The sequence below is a fragment of the Neopsephotus bourkii genome, unplaced genomic scaffold (assembly GCF_033783945.1).
Source record: "Neopsephotus bourkii isolate Nb327-2 ecotype Australia unplaced genomic scaffold, CSIRO-AGI_Nbou_v1 NB_1181, whole genome shotgun sequence".
Lineage (NCBI taxonomy): Eukaryota > Metazoa > Chordata > Aves > Psittaciformes > Psittacidae > Neopsephotus > Neopsephotus bourkii.
Window position 1 is genome coordinate 3268800 of NW_026901666.1, and position 27363 is coordinate 3296162.

At 40.4% G+C, this 27363-nt stretch overlaps 1 protein-coding gene across 3 annotated transcripts; it reads right to left on the bottom strand.

Annotated features, from left to right (window-relative positions):
• Nucleotides 1-26768, bottom strand: PRPF40A (pre-mRNA processing factor 40 homolog A). 3 transcript variants are annotated; one of them, XM_061363764.1, is made up of 26 exons: nt 26095-26768; nt 24637-24774; nt 21663-21743; nt 18117-18147; nt 17844-17866; nt 15742-15819; nt 15525-15638; nt 14957-15077; nt 13502-13526; nt 12827-13132; nt 11848-11956; nt 10862-10926; nt 10072-10236; nt 9254-9362; nt 8387-8537; nt 7517-7650; nt 7021-7135; nt 6771-6862; nt 6474-6590; nt 5827-5964; nt 5060-5155; nt 3975-4061; nt 3792-3888; nt 3631-3692; nt 1841-1975; nt 1-966 (listed from the first exon to the last, which is right to left on the bottom strand). In XM_061363764.1, exons 1-26 carry the CDS (start codon nt 26455-26457, stop codon nt 874-876), a joined length of 3045 nt encoding a protein of 1014 aa, XP_061219748.1. In that variant the 5' UTR covers nt 26458-26768; the 3' UTR covers nt 1-873. The 3 variants fall into 3 exon arrangements, with proteins under 3 accessions (XP_061219748.1, XP_061219747.1, XP_061219746.1); XM_061363763.1 differs by having other exon boundaries at nt 15742-15843; XM_061363762.1 differs by having other exon boundaries at nt 6771-6874; nt 15742-15843.
• Between the last annotated feature and the right edge of the window lie 595 nt (nt 26769-27363).

Genomic DNA, 27363 nt, shown 5'->3' on the forward strand with positions numbered 1-27363 from the left:
TTAATTTACAGTGATTTTTATTACTAAATCTTGTTCATGTGGAGATAAACACTGATGTAATGCCCATGGCTGCTCGGAATGGGGTTTTAGGGGAACCCAAGGCAGTCGTGAGGCATGCACCCCCCTGCTGGCACCGCAAGGGAGCGTCAGTCAACATCGCCATCAACTGCAGGTCCAGAGCTTTGAAAATCTACTGGAAAAACTCACTCAGACAGTATCAGACTCAAGCCTGAGCCAGATGCCAGGTGTCTGTACAAAAGCTTACATGTGGCTTGGCCAGGGATGCAGTTCACAAAAGAGCAATTGTGACAGCGGGTACGTTTTAGCAGTACAGATCAAGAACTGTATTCCTTAATCCCATTGCCTTCCCTTCCCCAAAATAAGCACAAATCCATCAAACAAATTAAACCACAAGAAACTATATTAAGAATCTCTTTCTACAAATGAAGTTTTACCTGCCTACATGGACCAGACGATCAGTGTTACTACCTTTCTAGGAAGGACCAGACTGAGGCGATGCTTTGCTAGGAAGAAGCCAACACGTCCCTGGGCCTGCAGACAAGATCCAGTGAGCACCGCGCCGCCTTCCTTGGCAGTGTTCCCTGTGGAGCACTCCCTCCGTGGTGAGCAGAGCACCTGTGCTGCCTGGCAGCTCCAGGACGGACACTCGGCTTTGCACTTGGAATTTCATTTGCTTCTCTAGATTTGATGCCAGGCCCATAATAGTAGTACTCAAATACATTGATGCGGTAAAATTAAAACCCACTGTTATTTCAGCAATGGAACTCAGGATATCAGAACCCGCGTCCTGAATTAGACATTGGTTTCTTTTATTATGCCACAATGTAAACATATTTGGTATAAATAACGCTTTCATTGATCTTCATCCAGTTGTTCCAAAAGAGTCCTCCTCTGTTTTTCCAACTCCCCTTCGCTCAGTTCACTGCCAGAAGTATCCCAGTTCCCCTACAGAAAGAAGCAAAGTTAGTGGCAAGAACGATGGGGCTTCCAGGTCATGTTGGTCATCAGTGGTGCCATCTGTGCCCAGCCGTTACCCCAGTGCCATGGCAGCAATACAGGAGCACAAGGTATAGGAGGCTGCTCGTGTCATGCTCAGGAGCCCTGACAGCGGCAGCCAGAACAAGCAGGGAGGGCACAGGAGGCACAGCAAGCTAAGCCCCGGTCCTCCTGTAGACTGCTCTATCACACCCAAGCTCAAACCTGAGTTCTCAGAAAATGCCCACATTAGGCCAAGTCATTGCATTTCCCAAAGGCAGCTGGAGGCCCAAGCAGCTTATTTTAAGACAATAATGTAAGAAGTAGACACCTGCCCTGACATCTCTTCTTGAAGGTGGAGTAAATGGGGCTTTACCTGGGAGGAGGCCACCACCACCGCAATCTAAACCAGAGCAAGGCAAAAAAACTCCCCCTCCAAGAGACCCCAAAAATGTTGAACCATGAGCAGTTTGCCTTTTTCATTCAAACACTTGGACGCGTCTTCTCAAACACTGTTGTAAACCCCTCCAAAACAAGCCAGAGAGCACAGCATGGCAGCCAAAGGCAGGACTGCAGTCACAAACATGCTCCCACAGGACTTCCCAGCTTGAAAAGTACAAGGACTGCAGAACTTTGTTCCACTGAGATTTCCTCCCAGTGTCAGCCCAGCACTGCAGCTACTAAAATGCTAGAGGGCAGGTGCTGCATTTGGTACTTTTTTTGTATGTGTGTATATACATACATACATATATATATATATATAAAAACGGAAGCAGGACATAAACAAAGCTCTAGCACCTTACATTATGCCTGTAAAGCACCAGATAAAAACAAGAAAGCTTACAGAATCTTTTCCAGGTCGCTTTTTAGTAGGAGATTTATGTTTTGATTCAGATCTTTGCCTAGCTCTATCCTTTTCGCTCTCCCTCTCTCTTTCTTTTTTGTCCTTTTCTCGTTCAATGTCTGATTCTGGCGAATCCTGTGTAAATAAGGAGGAAATATTAAATACATTAAATATTTATTTGTAGAATAACCACACCTTTAAACCAGCTGACTTCGTATCAGTATAGACTATATTAGGAAAACTGTGTGGTTACTAATTAAGTACATCTTATTAACCATCACAGAAGTAATGCAAGAAAGGTCACTGAAGTGATCTGAGAAGCAGAGAAGTTTGTTCAATACCAAAGAATGTTCACCATTCCCAGAGCATGCAGCATCGGGGCATGCTGGATGCCATACGGTAGGTACATCTACATTTCTCCTGAGCACAACTGTCGTCTGTTCAGCAAGATCTCCAGAAAGGGTGAAATTGGGTAAAGTTTCTCTGTCACACAGCTGATTGGCTTTTTCTGGATATTAACCACACTGCGAGGGATCAGGTGGCACAATGGTGGCTTTATTCCACATTTCATCCCAGTGTGGCTAAGCTTATGTGAACCTGTTTGTCCCAGAACCCTTCAGTACTAATATCTTACTCAACAGGTAACTGTTAATGTCCCCTCTCGCTATGGACACTGTCTGCTGAAAGGTACAGCTAACTGCTTCTAAGTGAAAGGCACAAAAGAACAGACCAGTTCTAAAGATTTCTGCAACCAGTGTGAGAGCAGAGACCCAAGTTGGTTTCTTTACCCAGGACAAAAATATATTCTTTGCCCTCAACTGCTCTTCACATTGTTTTGATGATCCAGAACTTCTAATGTGACCCTGACACACAAGCAGGCAAAAGGAATGAAACCCAGCATTAGGCAGAAGGTAAAGATGGCTGGGTACCTTCACAGGTCTCCACAGTAAAAGTGAACACCAAGATTTGCCATGATAAACTACAAATATCAAGCTGCTAGTGCAATGCTTTACACCTTGCTTGCACGGTTGCAGTTAAGCTCCCCAATTTAATAATCTTAAATGGCTTAATATTAAGGTATATATAACAGAAAGCTACTATGTTACCCTCCCCTCCAACCTGGTCTCACACAGTCCCTATTACAAAGGCAGCTGGATGATTACAGATCATAGAATCACAGAATGGTTTGGGCTGGAAGGGACCTTAAAGACCATCCGGTTCCAACCCCCCCCACCACAGACAGGGACACCTTCCAATAGACTTGGTTGCTCAAAGCCCCGTCCAACCTGGCCTTGAGCCCTGCCAGGGATGGGGCAGCCACAGCTTCTTTGAGCAACCTGTGCCAGGGCCTCAGCATTCTCACAGGGAAGAGCTTATTCCTAGTATCTGATCTAAATCTCCCATCTGTCAGTTTAAAGCCATCCCCCATTCTCTCATCACTACCTGCCCTTGTCAAAAGCCCCTCTCCACCAGCTTTCTTGTTAGCCCTTTGAGGCACTGGAAGCTGCTCTAAGGTCTCCCTGGAGCTTTCTCTTCTCCAGACTGAAGAAGCCCAGCTCTCTCAGCCTGTAACCATAAGAGAGAGAGGTGCTCCAGCCCTCAGAGCATCTTGGTGGACTCATCTGGACTTGCTCCATCAGGTCCACATTCTTCTTATGCTGGGGACCCCAGAGCTGGATGCAGTACTCCAAATGGGGATCTCACCAGAGTTGACTAGATACCCAAAAATGATGACTGAAACCATAAGGTGTCAGATTGTCCATTAGCCAGCTGAAGCCAATTGTACTTACAGACTTATGTCTTCTCTTCTTGCTCTTTTTCTTGTGTTTTTTTGACTTCTTGTAACTTCTCTCTGCAGACACAGAAAGCAGCACAATCACAATTAGCAAAATTATAAGGACTCGGAATAAAAGTAACATTTATTTCAAAATGAACAAGAAAAATCTCGTACCAGATTCTGCACTGGAAGAGCGCTCGGAAACTGATCTGGATTCTGAACGCTGCCTTTTCTTCTTTGAATGGCTGTCATCATCCTCAGTCTCTGAGCCCTTGAGACATGAACCCAATGTGGTCAGTAAGAACACAGCATTACAGACGGTTACAGAAGCAGATTTTAAGCTGTGGGACATCTTACCGAGCGAGAACGCGATCGCTTCCTGTGATGTTTTTTAGACTTTTTAGAATGTTTCTTGTTCTTTGAATGATGATGCTGACACTCGTGCTAGAGGACAAGAGAAGAGAAATGTTATCACTGTCTGTCTACAGGACACAGCAAGAAACTTAACGATGTTTCTCATCACCCACAAAGGCATCTATGGCTAGCAGTGGTTAAAAAAACCCCACGTAATAACACATTCATTGCAACAAACCCCATGAACCGCTACCAGTATTCCCATGTTAAAGTTGTCCTAAGAAGCGTCCAGGAATAAGGAAACGTACAGGCACAGATGCACACAACTTCTATTACCTAGAACCCTGTTTCAATGTTTCCCATTTAAAACCACTGCTCAAAATGGCCTAGAACACACTGCATGCCTTGCTCTGCCAATCTGAAATTCTGAAATTAAGCCATTTAAAAAAACCTCTTACAAACCCCAGGAACTGGAACAAAAACCCCACAGAGCACCTGCTGCAAAACCAAATCTAGCATTATCCAGGAGAAAACAGCACCTTATTTAACAAGAACGGCTTGTCAAATCTTCTGCAGCTCAACACTTACTGTGGACCACCCCAAAATTAGGAATGAAACTGAACTACATCATCCCTTTTGGACATCAGCAAAAATTTGCTAAAATAGTAAAGTACATCTGCAGTGCTCAGTATGCTCCTGAAGTTCCAGATACACAGTGAACAAAATACTGCAGAAGTTTTATTTCCCATTTCATCAGGTTTTGTATGAAGTCACAGCACTGAACGATATTGCTAAAAATAAACCAGGAAATCTTGATGTTAACTTCTGAAAATTCTTGTAGGGAAGCAGATTTAAAGTATTAAAGAATATCAAGTAACTCTTAACACATTTCTTCAGTTCCTTCCTTTTACAATGAAGTTTTACTATCTGTTAGTTTTAGGTAATACACCTACACTACAACATCAGGTAATACACAAACAGAAATCAGTACAATTCTGTTAAATCCCTCTCCCTTCCTACACCATTTAAGAGTCAACCAATCAAGAATTATTTTGTATACCCTCTGATCATGATAAAATAAAAATTACCTCTAGTACATGAATGAAATCTTTAAATATTCTTTTCCTTTCAGACTCCAGAGTGATGTCTTCAAACGCTGGTTCCTTCACAAATCTATCTCTGATCTGTAAGAAGAGCAACAATGAAATACTAATATGAAATACACCCAGTCACAAATAAACACAATAGAGACACAAGTTCATCAGGTGAAAAAGCCACTCTACTGTTACAAGGCTAAACATTGGGGATTTTATGCCAGCTTCAAAACCAGTCTTTATGAGACAGAATTAGACTGTTCTTCTGGCATGTGCCATTTAAGCCACATGCTTGTTACAGCATGTACTTTCTATACAGTGTATACTTTGAGAGGTTTCTAAAGGTTACCTTGACCGGAACAAGATTACAGATTTCTAAGCAAGCGGAGTGCTTTATCTCCATTTAATTTAAGTCTGGGACATTGTATGATTTTTTTTTCTTTTCTTTTTAAGGATTTGTTTGGGTTTAGTTTTGGCGTTGTTTGCTGCTGTTCAAGATGCTTGTTTGCTTGGGGGGTTTTGTTTGGGTTTGGTTTTTTTGAGAGGTTTTGCTATAAATTGTATCCAAATGAAAGTATCAGTCAATAAAGTTATTCCCATCAAATCTCGATTTTTACTGAATAAATGGCAAGACAATTTTTACGCGACTGTAAGTTGCACCTTGAGCTTAGAGAACCCAGGTTTACTTGTAAAAGCATTGGGATGCAACAGCCTGTTAGATCTATTTGGAAAGACTTGCATAACTCAGTGACAATACATACATCTTCCCAGACAGCATCCAATTCAATTGGAGGAGTAGCTTGCTTCAACATACTCTTGAAGGCTGACTCTTTTCGCTTCATTTTGCGAGCTTCTTCCTTTTCCCTCTCTCTTTCACGGGCTTCTGCCTTTTCTAGCAGCTGTATCAAACAGAAGTCATAAGATTGCTTGAAGGATACCACAATGAAAGACAAGTAATTCAGTTCCATGCAAGTTTTGGAAAGCCCAGTGATAGATCGCCTTTAGAATTTTCTATTAGTCACTTGGGCTCACAGGAAAATTAACCAATTATTTATTTTTAAAGCATGCAACTGCTGTTTCTCAAACAGAATCTCAGAGTTAACACATCATGCAAGCAAGAACTACAGAAACACACAGACAAAAATATTCCCTCATGAGGAAAGTAAAAATGAGATACACATTTCAACTTGAGAAATTCCATAGTAGGAATTAAGTAATGCTATGTTTTGAATAAAGATATACCTCTGCAATCCTTATTTTGGGAACTCATATGAGGATAAGCAACTCCCAAGCACAGCATCTCTCAAGTATTCTGAAAGTAGTCTAAGTAAAAATAAGTGCCAATTCTTGTTTTAACAAGAGATTTTGTATTGCAAGTTTTTGAACATTCCTATATATTAATACTTACACTGTTGAAAGCCAGCTTGATATTTCCTGCATCTAAAGTAGTAGCTCTTTTAGTTGAGCTGATGACCGTAACAAAATCTTCAAAGGAAGTATTCACTTCAACCACAAATCCTTTGTCCTGTAAGAAAAAACACTTATTTGGCATCAGGCAACTCAGGAACTCTCTCTTCAGCGCTAACGCAGGTGACATGGATGCAATGTGAAATCATATCCCAAATGAACAGCAAAGAATTCATCTGAAAGATGAACTGGGCATTAAAAGAAGAAACCACATTAAAGGAGCATTTTCCCCTCTCACCTTTAGGATATCTTTTATTATCTTCTTTTCATCATGGTAACGTGCTTTCAAGTCTTCAACATAAAACTTGAAAAGATCAAGTGCTGTGGATCCTGATGAAAAAACTAGATAAGTCAAAAGCTAGCTCTAATACAAGAGCTGCACTTTTTTAGACACTTAGAAAAATATACAAATAACCCTGCTCTAAACTACCCCAAATCCAAGACCTTTGCCTTACTTTCTACAGGGCTGCAAGAGACAGTACTCTTACCAGGCTGACCAAGCATATTAGTGAATCTGATGTCTGAGCTTATTGTTGGGTACAACTCCATCCAAGAAGACATTGAATGTAATTGTCCATGCTCGTGCAGTTCATCTAAAAATAGCTACAAAATACAAATGAAATGGAAATTTGTAGTCACTCATCATCCTTTAACTTGGCTAGCAGTTGGAATAGATCCTATTAATAACTAGAATTCCATTTTTGTTAAAAATGCAATTAAAAAAATCATTTTATACATCATCATTTCTTCCTGCCTTCCTCCACCATTTACAATGTTCCAATTGCATTTGTTTTCCATTCTAACCTATTTTCCTTTCCCCTAAACTTGGAGTTTTCTGGCAAGCAGCTGTATTACGCAGCAGACAAAATGCTACAATGTTGATAAAAGACATACATGCACCTGTCAGCCCACCCTAAGAAATTAAAAGCTTGCACAGAATATCTAACCACGTGACACCTCTAGGACACAACAAAGTCCACCAACCTGAAAAGACTCTCTATTTTTACGCTGCCGCCTTCTTTCTCTAAGCAGACTCTTCTGTTTTTCTTCTTCCTCCTCTTTTTCCAATGCTCTGATATGTTCCTCAAAACAGATCAGTGCATCCTCCTTATCCATGTCTAGCAAAGATAACAAGAGTGATAACAATAAAAGTTAGGCATTTCTTCCCTCTAACTGTAAAGAATTTGTTACTATAACGGTTGCTGATTGTTGCTGTGAGTAGAAGCTTCACTGAGCACTGAAATGCATGAGTATCTCTGCAGTAGCAAAACTCTGCCTCCCCCAACATGGATAAATTTGCATTCCCAATAAAGAACACAGAAGGTACTTTATAAGAGAAGTGTCGGGGATGAGCACTTGTGTATCTCCCCACATTGCCACAGGCATCTTAAACACAGAACACAGAGCATCTTTGTCAAATGCTTTAGCAGCTCTGTAAACAGCTATGCTGACTCATTTTTGAGAAAATGTGCTCATAATGGAAAAACTGCCTTCTTACTCTAGAGGAGTTAAAAGCAATTACTTTTCTCAGAAACTTCACTCAGTCAAGTATCTGCAACACAGATTACATTGTCAAATAATACTTCAAAGGCTAACAGTTACGAGGGCAATTCAATTCCGTCCTGAAGAAATGCATCCTTTGTTTAGTCATTAAGATTAATCAGTAAGGGTTTTTGAAGCTGACATCTGTTTCCTAGGAATGAAACAAAACAGGGTCCTTTACAGAGGCTGTTCAGCAGCTGTCAGAGCAGTTATGAAGTGGGCAAGAGCAAGCCATACCCAGTCAGGAGTCCTTACTGCTAAAGACAAATTCGTTCCCCCTCTCAAAAGAAACATGTAAGACTTTCTACATACTCTGAAGTTCCTCATCTTCTGCAAATGTAGGATTGTCCATCAGATACTGCTGTGCCTCTGACCAAGTGGTACAGTAAGTGACATTAGCCATGTTATCTAGTATATTCTTCAAAGCTTCCCAATTCCTCTTTCGTAACTGTTTGGCTTGTTCCTGAGGAGAAAACACCATTATTTTGTTTTTTTTGTTGTTAAATTTGAGGTTGTGTAGGCAAAAATACATGACCCCTCAAGTCTGTTCTGCAAGAAAATAAAAAAAATAACCTTTCATTTATATGTAAAGAAACATATACTAATTGGATCTACATGGAATTCTTACATACTATGGCTGCTTGCATCCAGAGATAAACTGTTTCAGTACTGTTACCTCTGACTGCTCCTGAAAGCTGTGAAAAGCTCGCAAAATGGAGCTCATCTTCAGTTGTGTACTGTGCAAGAACAGAACTTCCAGCAGCTTGCTTAGGTAAGGATTCATCACCTTCTGCTCACTAACTCTACTGAACACCCCTTTTGTACTGTATAGTAAGAAACACAGCACAACTGTCTCTAGATTCACACCTACAAAATAAGTCATAGTTTCCAAGAGCCCACCAGTGCTTTTTGACTTGTGCCCTTGCCCCATCACATCTTGCTAAAATTCTTTTCTAACACCCTTTGGAGAGAGGGTAAACAGACCCTGGAACCTGTGAGCAGCACATGGTTCGTACCAACACAGAAACATTCTCATTTGGCTCTCCAAGCCTTTCCTAGATTCGTCCCCTGCTGTGAGGATTTTGACTGTCTCTGACCAACATTCAGAACTGCAGTGCTTGCAAGATTTCTTTACTAAGAGGTACAAATTATCTTACAGATAACAATGTTGAAAGTTACCTTCTCTTTCTTAGACAGAAAAAACAAGACATCTTCATAAATTTCAAGACGATCACGCTCAGATATCGCATTCCAGACTTCCATCTCCCCAAACATTTGCTCAGCTTTTCTGTGCAAAACAACAAAAAAGCATACAATCATTTACTGGTAAACACCAACTTAAACTGTCCCATCAGCTTACAATAAGGTTAATCAACTCTGTTCTAAGCAGTAATACTGCTGTATGACATTTCTCCAATCTTCTCTCTTGGGAAACTTTTTCTGTGAAACCTTTTTATCTCTTACTAACAAAGGTAAAAGCTAAAAATTAAAGCCAATGCCACTATACACACCTCTCCACAGCAGTGGAAGTTCACCTGCAGTGCACTGCACCAGTACCTTTTCTGAGGGGGAGCACATATTCAGGTCACTGTCATAGCAAGCATCCTATGAGATCAGAGCTACAAAATTTTCAGCAACAAGCTTATTAGATGCATATCCATTTGGTCATGAACTTCCATGAACAAGTTATCAGAACTACTTCACTCTTAATGGCAGGTGTAATATGAAACTCCTCTCTTACGTATCTTTCATTTCTACTTACTAGAAGCCCAACTCGCTATCATCAGCACACCACTCATGAATTGGCTTTTTGCCTGGGTCTTAAAACACATTTTATGAAAATGAGACTTTTTGTGCTCATATAAGAATTTCAGTTACAGCCTTTTCCAGGCTGAACACATACTAAGGTTAACATTCACTAAGAGCAAGCCAGCAAGATTTGATTATTAACTTGGGAAGCTAGGAAAGGCTAGAACTTCATTTAATACTGGTCTTACTTGTATCTTGTTGTGGATGTCATCTTTTCATGGTTTTCAAGAAAACGCTGGAAGGATTCTTTAGCTTCTTTGTATTTTGATCTTGCTTCTTCTTTCTCTTCCTTTTCTGTTTGTACTTTGTATGCATTAAATGCTTGCTTTTTTTCGCTTAATTTTGCCAAAGCACTTTATGTGAAAAGGAAAACAATGTCAATAATACAAAATGGAATTAAATTAGAAAAGCAAAACCAAACGAACCAAGAAACAACAGATTCTAATAATCCAGATTTTTGAGACAAAACCAAACAGAACATAAGTACCTAGTCATCATCCTGTCTCTCCCTCAAGATTACTGGAAAATCATTACAAAAAAACCAATAAAACCAGTACTTACTAATAAAAGCAGTTAATAATAAAACACAAGCTACTATCATGCTTTCAGGTTACATTTACACATTACAACACTATTTTTATCATTGATATCAATCTTTTCTGCCTATTTTTATAGCAGTCACTCATTTCCAAAGTAACCTAGAAACTCTTCAGCTCCATCCTTGTAAACATATGCTTTTATTCCAAAGAAAATAATATACATAAAACACAACCAACAACTGTCACGCCTTTTCCACATGAGAAATTAAACCCAGGACTTGCATTTCTTTACACAGGAAAGGAACAAAATTCCCTGCCAATGGTACACATTCACAAATGCACAAATACCTTTTAAAACAATCAGGAGCTATGTCAGTGAAGTCAAACTACCTAAAATAGTATTTGTCAGAAATCTAAGGAGGAAAGAACCAAGCAGTACCTGTATCTAGGATCATTAATGATCATTTTCATAGCTTGCTCCCAAGAAGCATTGGATGGTACCCGCTGTGAAGACAGAAAATCATTAACTAATTACATTTGAAATGAACATCCAACAATGATCAATTCCTTTAAAAAAAAAATCCCTTAGGGAATAAAAAGCACTATACTTTTGAGGTTAGAACAATACTCTGGGAAATTTATTTATTTTTTTAGATTTTATTAACAGTGAACATGGAAATGAAACATGGCACTTTTGGGATTATTGGTGCTTCTACAATAAATTCTGGAATTTTGTCTACTATAAAACCATGTTGACTCACTGTACAGAACACAAACAGACCCCATACACCTGAGGGAAAACCCAAGCCCAGTTTCTTTTTACCCTCACTTCATCTCCATCTTTAGAACAAAGGTAAGAAATAGAGGTCTCGAGCGATCAGGTGACACTTTTATCAGAAACGTACCTCACTGCCAGGCAAAAATATTGAGAACTGTAATTTCTGCAACACTTTAAATACAGTTTTAGAATTACTACTTCACAGTAATGAAAAAAATGTCTTTAAATCAGACTAGCCACAGAAACGAAATCTAACACTTCATCCTTCTTCCATATGGACCTCTACACTGTCTGTCACTGAAGCATCTAGTGAAGCTGTCCGTCAAATCACTCTCTGTTCCAGGTTGAATTTTTGACAAAGACCAGATTACAAGTTTGCCTGACTGTGGGGATCATGTAAAAGGAAGAAAATAAGAAAAAAAATGAACTGAGAGCCCCGATGAAAATTCAGCACTTCCCCACTCACCCAAAGAGCTAGAAAAAAGTTTAAAACTGTGTGTTTTTTCACCGTAGTATTCTTTCCCTCATTTCTTGTCTAGTACAAAAGTCCTCTTCCATAACAGTGAAGAATTTTTCAACAAAAAACCATTCTGACAAATGCAGTTTTTGCAGTTCAGTAATGCATTAAGAATAGTTGACCAAAATACCTTTTCTTTTAACAGTTCTTTAAATGCTTGCTTTGCTTCTTCCTTTGTATTCCATGTGTAGGTTTTTTTAACTGGTTGGGCATCATCGTCCTCCTTTTTTAAAGCAGCACTATATACAGAAATGAGTAATTTTAACATTTAAGTATTACTTCAATTAGAGACACTGAAGAGTCACAAACCATCATAATCAGATGTTTTTTATATAGCAACACAAAAGAAAATAATAATGCTACATCTAAGAGCACAATTTGTACAAGATTTTTCCTTACAGTTACCATACACAAGTGAAAAAACCAACCCCCAAACAAACTCTGTTTCAGAAAAGTTATTACCACTTATGCAATTAGCTACCTGCTCAAGTTATCTAGAAAGGTTTCACAAAATTAATACCTAAATTTAGCAGGAATATTGATATATGCATTACATAAAACTATAAAGGGGAGTCCCTAAAAGTATGCCTTTCGTCCTTAATTATCTCCGCTGGTTATAATCCCCCAAAGCACATTTCTTTTTGCTTGAATGATAAAAAAATGTAAGCTTAACTCTCCACATAATTAATTCTCCATTATTAAATAACAAAGGATCTCGCTTCTGCTGGAACAGATACAGATCTATTTAGTAGTGCATTTTCTTCTACCAACAGCCAGTTGCACAGGAAGAGGAAACATTTAAGCATATTATGTTACCCTGGGAAACTATTAGAGCTATCAAAAATCTAGCAAATGTTCATGTTCTCTGCAGGGTTTAAGAATTTAGGGAGACGGTTTGCAAAGGGAGGGCATTCATTTTTCTAAAAGCATTTAATACTTCTTACTCTCTTTGTTACTGATTATTCTTCTCTGCTACCACTGATTCATGCTCACATTTTGCTGCAGAAATGCTGTCAAACAAGCCTGGCCACCTACAACTGAAGACTAACCAGATCCTAGAAAAAAATACGGAACTGCAGCAAAGCCACATGCTTTGTCATTTCACTTACTCTGCTGAGGCCTCCTGCTTGATAGAGTCATCTGTGTTAGCTGCACTTTCTGCACTCTGCTCCTGCACAGCAGGTGTAGAAGTTGCTTGTCCCTGTTCCTCAGTTGTGCCTGTGCCAGTACTCTCATTTTCTACCCCAGAGGAAGATGCAGCAGTTTCTGCTTCAGGGGCTGCTGTTGCTGCAGTAGCAGCAGTGGTGGTAGCAACAGCTGCAGCAGTTTCAGCAGCAGTTGTGGCTGTGGTGGTTGTCACTTCTGCTGCAGCAGCTGGAGTGGATATTGCTGGAGTTGATTCTTCAGTCTTTGTGCTATGGGTGTCAGAAAACAGGAACAGTCACATATGAGCACAGGACAACTTAATGGCTTAGGGAAGCACATAGTTTAAGTAATTTAATTAAGCACAAAAAGATTTAGGTCTAGTGACAAAGACTTCTCAGAAGAACACAAAACAATCTTGACTCAGAGAAAGTAAATGCTTTACTGAAACTGCACATACGTAGATCAGTCAGTTCAGTTAAAAAGAAACCTAGAATACATTGTTTGAGGTTTTATATATTAAGCCACTAGTTGGAATGAAAAGTTGCAAGGAGAATGTTATAAGATTCAAGGACGTGATTCCATTTTTAAGCAAAAGGCAGCTTAATGTAAAAAACATTAGCATACCATTAAAAACATACCTGTTTTCTTCAGCTTTTATCATTGCTAGAGGAGAAAGTGGGGGAGAAAACAATAAAAATACAGCGTTTAAAATAGTTTATATACGCACAGTAAAAAACTACTGTTAACACTACTTAATAAAAGCATAGCTTTAAATAGTTTTGTTCCTATTAATAGTTTCAATATTTGCACCCTTTAAAGACTGAAATAAATTCACATAAATCCCACTGAAGAAAGATCAGGATATACAATGAACAACTTACTGGTTTTGAATAATTATTTCAACTTTAAAAGACTAGTTTAAAGAACAAAAATCAGGCTCACTGAAACAGACCTCTCCTTTTTCACTCTAACAGTCACTGGTGCTTACTCTTTGTAGTACTTTTCTAAAAATACTAATTTCTTACCCCAGCTGACATTGTAGACATTTCATCACCTTACAATACCAAACAAAACCATTCTAAAAGGGAAAACCAGGACCAGAACATCAAATGAAGTTTGTACAAAAGGGGACACCGCCTTTATGATACAGAAGGGCAATAAAAAATTACTAATATCTGCGCCACACCATAGTTTCTCAAATAATTATTGTAAAAAATTAGAAGTTAACTGATACCCAAGCAAAGCCTTACACACCATTTTGCCTTTCAGCAGCCAGCCAGCACTGATGGCCTGATACATCATGGGCCCACCAAGCCAAAAATAATTCACCCTTATGTTGCCAATTTAAGTCTATCTTAGCCACTTCAAACTTAGCAGCTTTATCCACTTGTTGGTTGTTCTGGTGTTCCTCAGTGGCCCGACTTGGGTACATGAGCATCTACACGGTGTACCTTCACCACCAGGTTCTGCACCCGGGCAGCAGCATCTCTACTGCTTAGAGTATAAAATACATTGCTGTTTCCAAAATTCTTTCAAGACACCAAAACAAAGAGCAATTCTTACTCTATTAAAACCTATACTGTATCACAGAAGTCCAGCATCCTTTTACCCTAGTATCCCAGGTGACTGAGGATTAGTACAGCTGCTATTCTGCCTCTAGTCTTCCCTGATCAACCCGAACCACATCACAAACCCTACTAAGTTCTTGCAAGTTTCCAAAGAACTGGTGGCTATGTATGAACCCAACTCCACAACAGCCCTAAACTGAAGACTTGAAGCATTACCTACTGCTAACAGAGGGAGAGCATACATGAAGCCCTGGAACAAGCCACAACAGGTTACACCATAACCCTGTTCCTGCTTAGGGACACGAGGGGGAGCTGATGCTGCTGCCACATAAGGAAGAACTAAGGGTATAATGGAAAAAGGGATGGTGATGATGACACAGGAGACAAGACTGCTTCATTAAAATCCCAGGCTGCATTAACTGTATTATATACAGTTTATTTCAGCAGATTTACTGACTGATATGCTTTGATATGAACGGCCTGCAGCACACTGCCACCCTCCCTACTCATTTTTGCTAGTGTTACCTTCAAGATCCTCAAGCTCCTTTGGTTTTGCCCAGCGTGACTCCTTCGTTTGGGAATTGTAATAGTAGGGCTTTCCAGAATCAGATTTATACTCTTTCCAGGGACACTTAGACAACAATTGCTAACGGAGAGAAAATAAATACATAAAATCAAACTCGAAAAGCTGTTCTAAAATTAAAAGGATAGCTAGAAGTGAGACACAAACACTACACCAAGAAATAACTTAAGGATCAATGAATACAAGGCATGTTCTTCCCAAAGAAAATCATTGCCAGTGGTAAATGCACACATTAATTACCTAAAAATTGAAGAATGGCATATTTTTCATAAGGAAAATTTATCAAAAGATTGAGGAAAATGGTTAAGAGTTTGTCCATTTTGCAGTCTCAAGTACTACCAACATAAGAATCATGATATAAACATTTTTGCAGCATTTCTTGTTTGAAGAGTTTGCTCCCATTAGAAAAAGATCTATTGGCACAGCTATCTTCATGCACGATACCTGTGCTACCAAATTCTGGCGTTCACACACTTACAGTACAGCAATCTTCATCTGAATTTAGTTTACCTCAGCAGGTGTTTTGAGATCATCTGGCTTCTCCCATGTAGACTGCTTAGTTTCAGTATTATAATAATACGTTCTTCCATCAGGCGATTTGTGTTCTGTCCACGTAGAAGATTTCTAGGAAAAAATAAAAGACACCATTAATGATGAACAATAACTGCTGACCAAAATGTTATCAAAAGCCACTAAAAGGTTAAATACAAGTGGAAAGAAGATAAACCTGTTTAGAGTGCTCTTCACTAACAGAACTGTTGGTTGTGGTGGTTTGCTGGGCTGCACAAACTACAGGATGTGTTGTCTGAGGGCGAAACAAAACAGAGCTCTGAAAAGACATTCTTGTTAATATTTGTTTTTCATTTGCATGTGTATATTAAGCATACTAAGTAATTTACCAGCAAAGGAAAGACAGCAATGCAAAAATTTGAACACATTTAATCCAGTATTGTTTTCAAGAAACTGTGACAGAGGTTAAGAGTCTCTCCCCACTCATTCAGCAATCCAAGGCAGCTAATTACCATCATAAAAGAAAGCAAAAGTGAATGCAGTCAGGTCCTGACAAATGCAAGTGAAAGTCTCAGAAGCACACCCTGTCCTCAAAACTAAGAAAAAATTATCTGAAGATTCGGACTTCAAGAGTTTGGCCTGAACTTGGGAGCACCCTCCTACTGCTTTTTCAGTGACAACTTATATAAACTCACTGAAATAAGGACTGGCAGAATGCAGCTTTAGCCATCTACTCCATCTCAGTTACTGAATATGGCTGAGGAGAAACAACTTTCCTATAGGTTCAACTGCCTTTTTCAATTACACAGCATACAAATCTCATAGGAACAAAAGGCCAACTGATATTCACCAATATTTAATAATTAAGCTACATACAAGATCCTCAAATTTCAAAGCAACAACCGAAAACTTACAGCAGGGCATCTTCAAGGCCACATGATTTATTTTCTCAGATTTCTGCTTCTTAGTTATTTAAACTATTTTTTTCTTAAAATCTCAAAGTTAAATGTCTGGGATATTTTCTAGAGAAGTAATTAAATATTTACAAAATTTTAAATAGAATTTTGATAGTGACTGAAAGTTATTTGTCATCATTCAATGCAAGATTACTTCCAGATGATGTGCCTACCTCAATACAAAGTTACCTTCCTTCGTGATCCAAAAATTTCACTTTTAAGATATATAGCATCAGTTCTGTTCCATCAGCTATTTCCCATCCATTTGGTGGAAAGGTGAAAAACTACTGAAAAATCACCAAAGGAACTAAGTCTGGCCTGCATACCACCATCCTGCTTACAAGTTCATTCTGTGTTGAATCACCTTTCACACAACCTAGCCAATAATTTTTTTTTCCTATTTAAGCTACTGATAAATGTTAACAAACATAACATGTTCCACAAACATGGACACAGACACTAAGAGAGGCAAATTTCAAATAACATCAAGACATCGAGCATGGAAGGAAGAGAGTTACCACTTGTCAGCAATTTAGCTTAAAACCGATGAGGTGTTAATAACTATTCTTTTGAGGTTAGTAATTTATGTTCTTCACAAAACACAAGGCTTTCAGAATTATTATGGAAAACTAGATAGACTACTCATTTTATTGCTAAAGTGTTTGGTAATAAAATTCTCAGTAAGCTGACAACACTAACAGAGGTTCCAGTAGGCCTCATGGGACTGAACAAAGTTTTGAACAGAACTTTGACCTATCTCTCCTACTAAGTGCAGGTGAGTTAAGGAACAGCAAGGCAGACTTAATCGTTGACTACCAAATTCTGCTATACTCATCAGAACTGCCAAAGCAAACACTCATATATTTTTAAGAGGTGAAAAGTTACCCAAATTTAAGTAGAATAAAAGCCTGTTTATGAACTGTTCACTGGTATGGGAGGAAAAACAAAAAAAAAGGAACACAGTAAGAGGAGCAACCTTCAGTCTTCTTCAGTGCATTTAACACCCCAGGTCCACCCCAAGTAACTCTCTAGCCCAACACCCCCAAAGATCTGAATCTGAAAACAGTCAGTGTTAGGGTAACAAGTCTCTAGGCTACAACTCACTTGCTCCTCAGGCAGGGCAAAAAGACCTACAAATATTATAAGAAGCATCTCATACTGCTGACCTGCATACTAGAAGAACTAGAAACAAACAGATTTCAATGCACAGAAAACACATCTACTTTAACTATTAACATTACTTACAGAGTGACAGTCAAACAAGCAGAGAAGCTCTATATGAGAAGAAAACCAAGATACAAGGTTTTCCTTTAAACCTCTAAAGCCATACCACCACACTGCGATTACAATGGTTTTCACATACCTGAGTTCCAGGAGGTGCTACACCTAAACAAAACAAACAAAATTAAAAGGGCTTGGTTGTTTTATTTTTCTATATAAAAAATATAAATTAATCAATGTTTGAAAGAAAAAAATCTGGGAATTAATGAAGATGTCAGCTACTGAAACACTAAATGACAGTTTACAGAAAAGGGTTTTGGATTTTCATCTGGTTGGGGGTTTTGTGGGGTCTTTTTAAATACTTCACCTAATTTGGTAACATATTTTGAAATGGTAATAAATTGTTTCTACTTACCTACTTGTGCATCCATACTGTTCACTCCTGGCTGCAGAAAAAATAAAAATCAACATTTAAGTCTTGAGTGCAACTATAGTTAAATCATTAATAAATAATGCACATACCTAACTGAGTGCTTTTAGCAACAAAATGCTCTATAACCTTCTATTTGGATTCCTAGCTTCTTGTCACCCACTTAATTATCACTGCTTCTTAAACAGGTGATTAAGAACATCAAGGTACTTTTCAAAAAGGCAATAAATACAATAAACTACACCGGGGGTCCCTGCCATGCATGCATGTGTACCCATCTTCATCTCCCAAACCTCACTTGGAGTATTGTGTACAGTTCTGGTGTCCTCAACATAAAAAGGACATGGAACTGTTGGAACAAGTCCAGAGGAAGGCCACAAGGATTATCAGGGGGCTGGAGCATCTCCCATATGAAGACAGGCTGAGAAAGTTGGGGCTGTTCAGCCTGGAGAAGAGAAGGCTGCATGGAAACCTCACAGCTGCCTTCCAGTATCCGAAGGGAGCTTGTAAGGATGCTGGGGAGGGATTCTTCATTAGGGACTGTAGTGACAGGACAAGGAGTAATGGGTTAAAACTTAAATAAGGGAAGTTTAGACCGGATATAAGGAGGAAGTTCTTTACTGTAAGGGTGGTGAGGCACTGGAATGGATTGCCCAGGGAAGTTGTGAATGCTCCATCCCTGGCAGTGTTCAAGGCCAGGCTGGACAGAGCCTTGGGTGACATGGTTTAGTGCAAAGTGTCCCTGACCATGGCGGGGGGGTGGAAGTAGATGATCTTAAGGTCCTTTCCAACCCTAACTGTTCTATGAGTCCAAATGAGTAGGTTAGGAGGAAAAAAGATTCTGAATTTCTCTCAAGTAGCTTAGTAGGCTACTGTTATAATCACGTGGCTGAAGCCTTTGAATGTATTGGTGCTGCATTCATAAGGCTCCCTGCAAATAACCAAAGCTCTTACAGATGCCCTTCTTGAAATTCTTTCAACCTAAGGAAAAAGATTAACAGAATTCAAATAGTTTTCCCAGTTTCTTCTTCTGTAAGCAACAATATAGCTTACAGGTTTATCTCTTGCCAGGGTTTAGTCTTTCAGCTCTCTTCTACAAGCCATTAACTGAAAACTCCTTGAGGAGTAAAAAAAAAAAAAAAGCAGAATTTGTTAAAAGTAGAAATCATCTTCGATCAATTATATGTGATACTATGTAATAGCACTAAAACAGATCAATTGGCAAAAAACTTTACACCTTTAAAATGCATTTTGTATATTAAATACTTCAGCAACTCTGAGTGTACAGAGTTGCACTCAGTGAGTGCCTGTGAGTGTAACCTCAGCTAAGCAAGGCCATAGTTAATTTTGTGTCTCCAGTAACTAATCTTTCTAAGACATTTCTTTACTTGTGCCTACGTTTACTTCTCCAAATTCCATTATAATTTGTGTAGCACAACAGCACTAAATGAAATAAGCATTTTTAGGAATTACACTGATTCTAATCAGCTTCCTGGAAGTAAACACTTTGTAGATCACAACAGGTAGTGAACTTGCACAGGAGTGGTTGGAAAGACCACCGTTCTTGGATGAAACAGCCAAGACCAAAGATCCCTCACACCAGTACAGATCATCCACTTAGCCTCAGTGAGCTGTAGATTACATTTTTCACTTGAGAACATATTATCCATCAGGCAGCCACATTTATAGCAAGTCAATAATCTCATGAAGTTTATCAAGCAAATAATCGGGGCTGCAAAGCTGATCACAGTAATTTTTACACATCTAAAAATTTTATATTAGGAATTGGTAAAATCCTTCTTTTCTTCCTAAAGCACTTTCCAGGCTGTGGTACACATATGCCAGAGAGGTACAAGGATGCTGCCATGACAGACAAATGCCTTCTACACATGCGAGAACGTGTGAGGTCCTGGCATCACTACAAAAGGGTTTAAGGGCAGAATTAATACCAGGAGCCCTTCACTGTGCTACTTTGCCCCCAGATACTAAATATCCACTGATTCAGTTTGAAATGTATTCTTAATCCAGTATTAGAAAGCTAAATTATTTTTGCCTTCTTGCCAAAATACATAAAAATATACAGTAAAATTCAAGATCAGACTGATTTTAGTTTCCTTCACCTTTTAGGTCTCAAGTGGCCATAGCACTTCTAAGATTTTCCCCTTAAGGTCTAAAATGATCTCAAAAATTTTTATGAGCATCACTTGGCAGAAACTCGTAACAACTTCTGTATGAGAAGTAGAGGAAAATCACTACCATCTACTTGGTAGCTTCTAAACTACTTGGTGCATTAGAAAGTAGCTATGTGAGCACAAAAACTAATGAACCTCACTTCCCAAGAATTTGCCCTAAGGAGTTACTGACTTCAATTTCATTAAGGCTGCAACATATGTTCACATTTCATTAAACAGAGACCAGCACTGAGAAACAAACTTGTAACCAGCAGGGAAGATTCTCTACTGTCTGACAAAAGCCCAAGCACCAAATTTAAGTTCTCCTCCACTGTTAAGACAATTAATGTCCCTCCTCTGGTATGAATTCTTGGTCAATTAGCATGTGCCAACATTTGATATGACATTACATCCTTTTCCTAACAGTCCCTTCCCCATTTATTTCACAGAAACCTTGTATCTTTGTGACCTTTCTCTCGTTAGTCCAGAAGGTAGATGGACTGTTTAGCACAATACATCTGGCTACACACATACTATTTAGTAGATGAATTGAAGAACTCTTCCAGCAAACCCTTAACAAAGAAAAAAAAGTGGAGTATTAACCAACTTATTTTCAAAAATAATCAACAAATGCAGTAGCAAAGGTTTTGTGCTTAGTGCTATAGAAAATTCAAAGTTCTACAAGGATGAACTTGGGACTTGGGGATATAGTATCTGCATGGCAAGAAAATAAAGAAACTAATTTATTTCTAAATTTAAGCTGCCAGAACTGTTTTCAAGTGGGTCTTCTATAGCTATTTTAAATCTCCTAAAAGATTATGTTTATAGAAAAGTAGCTTTTTCCACTTCAGAGATTTCATCTGTAATTTGTTAACTCCACCCTCTCTATTTCCACCCAAGTAACTTCTTTATACCTCTGAAGATTTCAGCAAACTTTACTCAAGGTCTCAAATATGTTGAATTTCAGAAACATACATGAAAAATCAGATACAGAGTGATATTACAATCAGCTGTTGCTCCAAACAGCCAGAGTCCACACTGGGCTCCTGCCAAGCTATAAGAAGGTGAGGGACAAGGGAAGTGGCCAGCAGAATCCATACAGAAAACAGAAGGGAAAAACAAAGAGATACAGACAAGAGTTTAAAGACTGTTGAAAATCCACAGGATACCAAATATCACCAGTTCTTCTCACACAAAATTTTTTTTTACAGTAATTGAGGAACTGGATACAACTTCACTGCAATTAGCAATACCTTTTTCATAATCTAGTTCAAGCAAACAAAGGCATCCCCAGACTGAAGTATTGACAGCAACTGCCACAAAAAGCTTTCAAAAACCAGGAAAGTGAAGTTAAACCCACCGGAACTGTAGGCTGCATAGCAGCTTGAGACATGTGAGACATCATCATCCCAGGCATTACTGACTGCATCATTCCAGGCATCTATAATTAAAAAGTATTTTAGATGTATTTTATGATACTTTAAACAAATGTGAAGATTCTTTTATTATTTTTGTTGTTGTTTTTATTTATTATCTGGTACTAGGTTTTAATCAAAAAAAGCCCTTGGCAAAGACAGACAGGTTTGTAGTATCCCGATTCCCTTCACTACGCTCCACAAAAGTGACATTAGGAATAACAGATCTACAGGATTCTGAAGTCTGATATGAAATTTATTAATAAGCCAACCATTTAAACTATGAAAGACACCATGCATGATCTGTTAATAAGCTATTACCAAAATCCTGAGTTAAAGCAGGAAAAATAAAGCTTGGGAAAGATTTCTGCAAAATTCCAAGACCACATGGAACAAAGTGAACAAAGGAAAGTTAAACTTAAAGCCCAAGATTACTTCTGCTCACATTTTTTGACAATTTCCAACATATCTCCCTTTCTTCTTACCTCTGCAAATAGGAAGAAACACTTTACGGGGACACTAGAAGAATGAAGCTCTGCAAACAACTTCCAGGTGAAGAGAGCTATTCAATTTAAATAACCAAACCTTTAAACCAGTTCTGAACTTTTTTAAAAAGACTGGAAAAAACTTAATATAGACGTACAATATTAACATAGCATGTACAGCGAGAACTTGGTAAATGGGGACACACCATGCTACAAAAGTGAAATGCCTGAGTCTAGACTTGTATGAGCTTGTGTGGTCAGGTGAGACCAAAAAACCAGAGAACTGCTGCTCAGATAAGGCAGCTTTTGCTCAAATATTTATGCCTATAGTCTCAAAGGGACAGTTATGTGCAAGTTACGTATCACTAAAGCAATGCACTGAAAAGATGTTAAAAACGCTTACTTAAAGTGTTTAATACCTTGCCCATTTCCCGTTACATTTTGCTGATCCTGGCTTTTAAGAACTAACATTAAAAAGTAGTGAAATAAGCAAATATATAATTTAGGTAATTATGAACATAAACTTTTGGCCACTTATCCCAAAGAGGTTAGCCAACCCCCTTCAACCTTTCCATTATGCCCCTTTACCTTTATTGTCCTTGGCAGGCTGGCCAAGTGACCCCATCCCCCTGTATCTTCAGGGAGCATCAGGTTACCACTCTCATCTTGCATCTCATGTGGAGAGAGGGATATGTGGTAGGGCTACTGCTCCACCCTCAAATCCACAAGGTTTTCTTGGGAGGGCAAGGGAGGAAGGAAAGACTGGAAGGCGGCCCCTCCTATTTCTCGCCATCCTGTAGAAGCAGGAGAAGAAAGCACTCTTGCCCCACCTCTACTTGGGACTAAGGGGCCTCTGAGATAGTGAAACTCCTTAAAAACCCTCAGGTCCTGAAGAACTCCCAAGCACTGCTCAGCTTCTGCGTAACACTAAGCCAATCAGCAAAGGAAAAAAACAATGGGGATGAGAGTGAATTCTTTTCCAAAAGACCTTCCTCTGAATGATGCTGACAGAAGGCTGTTGCTATTATCTGTGAAAAGCACCTGTTTTATAGGGGTTCACTTGAGAAGGGAGAAAAACAAGCTACAAAACATCCTGCCCAGCAAAGGCTTACAGATAAACCTCTCGTATCTGCTGGAAGAGAAAACTTACTGACCAAGGAAACAAACCAACATGGGCTGGTAATTCCAGCACGATAGGTCCGGTGTGAGAATGTCACCATCCTACCTCATCCATGAAGCTGTTGGGTAACTGAGCCTCTGACTCCCTATCATACCATTTATTCTGTTCTACATCTGCCAAAAAGTCCTGAGTTCTCTATACTGCACACTAAAATATTAAATATTGACATATTCAATGCATGAGAGTGAGAACAGTGGAACAGAAGACACAAAAGAACTGTTAAGTAGAGGAATAAAATAGAATTGCTACTTAAGTTCCTAGTAAACACAAAAGCTTGTGCTGTTAACAATCCTCATATTTTACAGTTGTGTTATTTTTACACCAGCAGTTCTAACAGGCTGAAAAAACATGCTGAATAGACTCCTACCAAACCTTTATACACCAGTTTAAAGAGACACATGTTCTATCCATGGTACTGCAAAGAAAGACACTAAGTTGTCAGCATGACCTAGTGGGCTCTTCTCAAAGGGCTTATCCTTCTTGCCATCCTCTGTCTGCTCTGTTCTACTCTATTCTTCTGATCTAGTTGATGACAATCCATTTCTGCTTATGTAAATCATCATTCACAAGTAGCATTACTAGAATGTTTATTATATCCAGAAAGATAATTTTTTATTTTAGAAATTCAAAATTTAACTAAAACCACATGTGAAATGATCTCTGAAAATAAAACCTTTAAAGCTGCAAAAACCACAGGTATGATTAGGGCTACTCTACCTGTCAACCCAGGCTGCCACCTGTCAATCTAAATGGCCAAGTCCATTTTTCAATCACATGGCTCTAGCAACAACTGTGTATGAAGAATTATAAACCACTCCCTAGGATTCAAGAAGGAATTCTGCAGAAATTCAAAACTTAATTACAAGAATTAAAGAAGAATTAAAAAAAGAATTAAAGAAACATTAAGTTCTCTACTGTTACCACCTCTGCGAAAAAAAAACACCCCACTACTTTTGCTTCTAGTATGCATTAGTAAGATCTTACTTCTTCAAAATCTAAAGAAAACCACCAAAAAGCTTTAATAAAAAACAAATTATGGATTTGTGTTAACAGCTAATTACAATTAAAGTTACATAACAGGTTACAAATGAGAAGACTTTCTGCATGGATAGAAACCCCAAATCTTTAACCTTACCATTTGTAAGCTACTGCATGAGACTCACCTCCCTCAAGGATTACCTGGAATGGTACTACCTAATGGAAGTAAGTAAATTATGGTAGCAAGAACAAAAATGTTCTGTAAAGCTGTCCTACCTGCCCCATTGGTGGTCCTCCCATGGGAGGCATCATCTGAGGCATCATTCCGTGTGGAACTGGCGGCATATTTGGTGGTCTCTGACCCATGGGGTGCATCCCCATGGGAGGATAATGTGGCATGCCTGGGTGTCCCATCTGAAAGACAGCAACAAACAAGAAAAATCAGCATGAAGCCAACCACCTGCACCCCCACAGAAGCCTTAGTAACAAACCAGTGCTCAACACTGAACTGAAAGTTATTTAGGCAATTTTAGACTGGTATCACAACTCAGCAAGCAAGATCCTCTTTGCTCTTCTAGATCCTCTAAAGCCAAAGTTAATCCTAATTAACAAAACCATCTGAAAATTTCAAAACCATCACCCAGGTGAAAAAAACCAAAACCAAGCAAACCTAAACCACCCCCCAAAAACCAAACCAAAACCACAAAAAAAAAACCACCCCTCAAAATATTTCATCTTACGGTTTGTCACAAAAAAACAGACTAAATTCAGGAACATTCTTACAAACAGGGACAGTTAACACAAGTAATCCTGTGGCACAGAAGTCAATCAGATAAACAAACCACCTTCTATTATCAATGTCCAACTTTGAAAGAGTTTCCACACTGACTACCACCCCTGTGCCCATATTCTCCTAAAAACATGAATCCTGATGCTGTTCTAATGCTTGGCGCAGTCACTGCTAGTATGAAAATGGATATGGACTAGTTTTCCTACTTTTTCCTACCTTTTTATTACCATAACACATTAAACATTAAGAGTTTTCTATTCTAGACAGATTTTACCCTAAAATAAACCCTGCAAACCATTTTACTTCAAAGAACATAACACACACACATAAGTAAGTATGTCAGAGAAGTGCACAAATTTAATAATTTAAGAACTACTTTTAAACAAAATACTACTTTAGAATAGTCCTTAGTAGGTAAAAAAGGGAATACTTATTCTTTGTATGTTTAAAATGAATTTTTCTACTTTTTTTGAAATACCAGAAAACTTTCTGAAGCTGGTTCACATAAATCACAACCAACTAAAAACGTCTGAAGCTTCTGAACCTAACACTTGACCTCCCCACCACATCCTTGAGTCTCACAAGACATGCAGAGGCAGCTTGCCCCTTTACTGAGTCTCAGGCGCTGCCCAAGTAACTCGAGGTAAACAACCTTAGAATCCACTCAGTCCCTCCACTAAGTGTAACCACGTTTTCTTTTTACTTTCTGAAGAACCCGCCAACCAAGCGCCGCTCCCCATCGGTCGTTGTGGCGGTGGCTCTTACGGGGGGAAGGGCTAAGCCTCCACACCCCACAGGCGCACACCCATTCGCAAGGCTCCACGGCAACGCGCCGCCTCCGGAGGCGGAAGCCAGCCCGGGCCGGGTGCCCTCGCAGCTCTGCCCAGTTTACACCACAAAGCGTGGCGGCGCCCGCCCGACTCTCTCCACTGTCCCGCACTCACCATGAGGGAGCTACGGTCGACGCCACCGGGCCGCATCGAGGGGCTCAGCAGGCTGCCCCCACTGCACCTGCCAAGAAGCCGCCCTCTGAGTGGCTGCCGCGACGAAGGGCCAAAGGGCATGAGCGGCTCGGGCTCCCCGCGGGGCGGGAGTAGCGGGGCCAGCAGGCTGACTGGCTTCCCAGCCGGCCAATCCGGTCGGCCCGCCAGTCTGGCGCTCTTCGGCGATTGGTCCGCGGCGGAAGCTACAGGGCGGACGGCGTCCCCCGGCGTCAGCTGCATGAGGGGAGGGGGCTTCGGCAAGGAAAACGGGAGCGGCTGCGGGGAGGCGGTCGCCGCCGCCGCCGCTGAGTCCCCACCTGACATCCTGGCTGCCGGCCCAGCCGTGAGAAGCTCTTCTCCGCCTCTCTTACCGTCAGCGACCGGAACCGCTGCTGGCGGCAAAAACCCGGCGGACAGAGAGAGGCCCCGCGTTGGGGCGAGGGAGCCGCAAAGAAAAGGCGGCTCGACGGGCCGGGAGCGCGGCGGCGGCGAGCAGAGACGCCTCCCGGAGAGAGCGGGCCGCTGTCGACGGGGAAACGGGCTCAGGCCCGGCGGGCCAAAGAGCTCGCGCGGGGGGAAGTGGCTGCGGCGGGGGCAGAGCAGAGGGGACGCTGGGAAAGAGCTCACGTGGTCCGGAGGCGGGAACTAGGAGCCGGGCGGCACCAGGGAGTGTAAAGGAAAGGGGGGGAAGACGGCCACCGCATCTCTTCGCTTCTCGTTCAAGTACGCTGGGAGGTGGTAGGCGCGCTCCCCTCCACCCTGCGGCAGATGGTACGCTCCCTCCTGGAGGCTTGGCTTCATTGTCCTCCTCCCCAATCGTGTCGTCCCCGTCCCCCCCCCTAAGCAGATCTGGGTTGGTACGTGCTGAGTGGGCCGCAGGAGGCGCGCAGCGGCAGGGTTCGTCCCGCCGCCCCGAGCGCAGTGGTGGTAGGCGCCGCCTGAGGGGAAGGCCGCAGTTGGGAGCGGGAGCTTTGGACTACTCGGCCGGAAGGCTGTGGTGGGTCCGCGGCTCCGCTCTGGGCCGGAGGATAGCTGTAGGCCCCTGGAGGAGTTGCGTGGTTAGAGGAACGGATAGCGCTGTCCCGTACGGTGCGGTGGGGCTTTGTCGCCCTGGAAAAGTCCTGCGCTGGCAGCTCTGCGGGTCTTCTTCTAATTCATAGGAGAAACGTGTCTTGCCTTAAGCTCCTATCGCTAGTTCATTTAGTCTAAGTCGAGGTAACCGCTACTGTG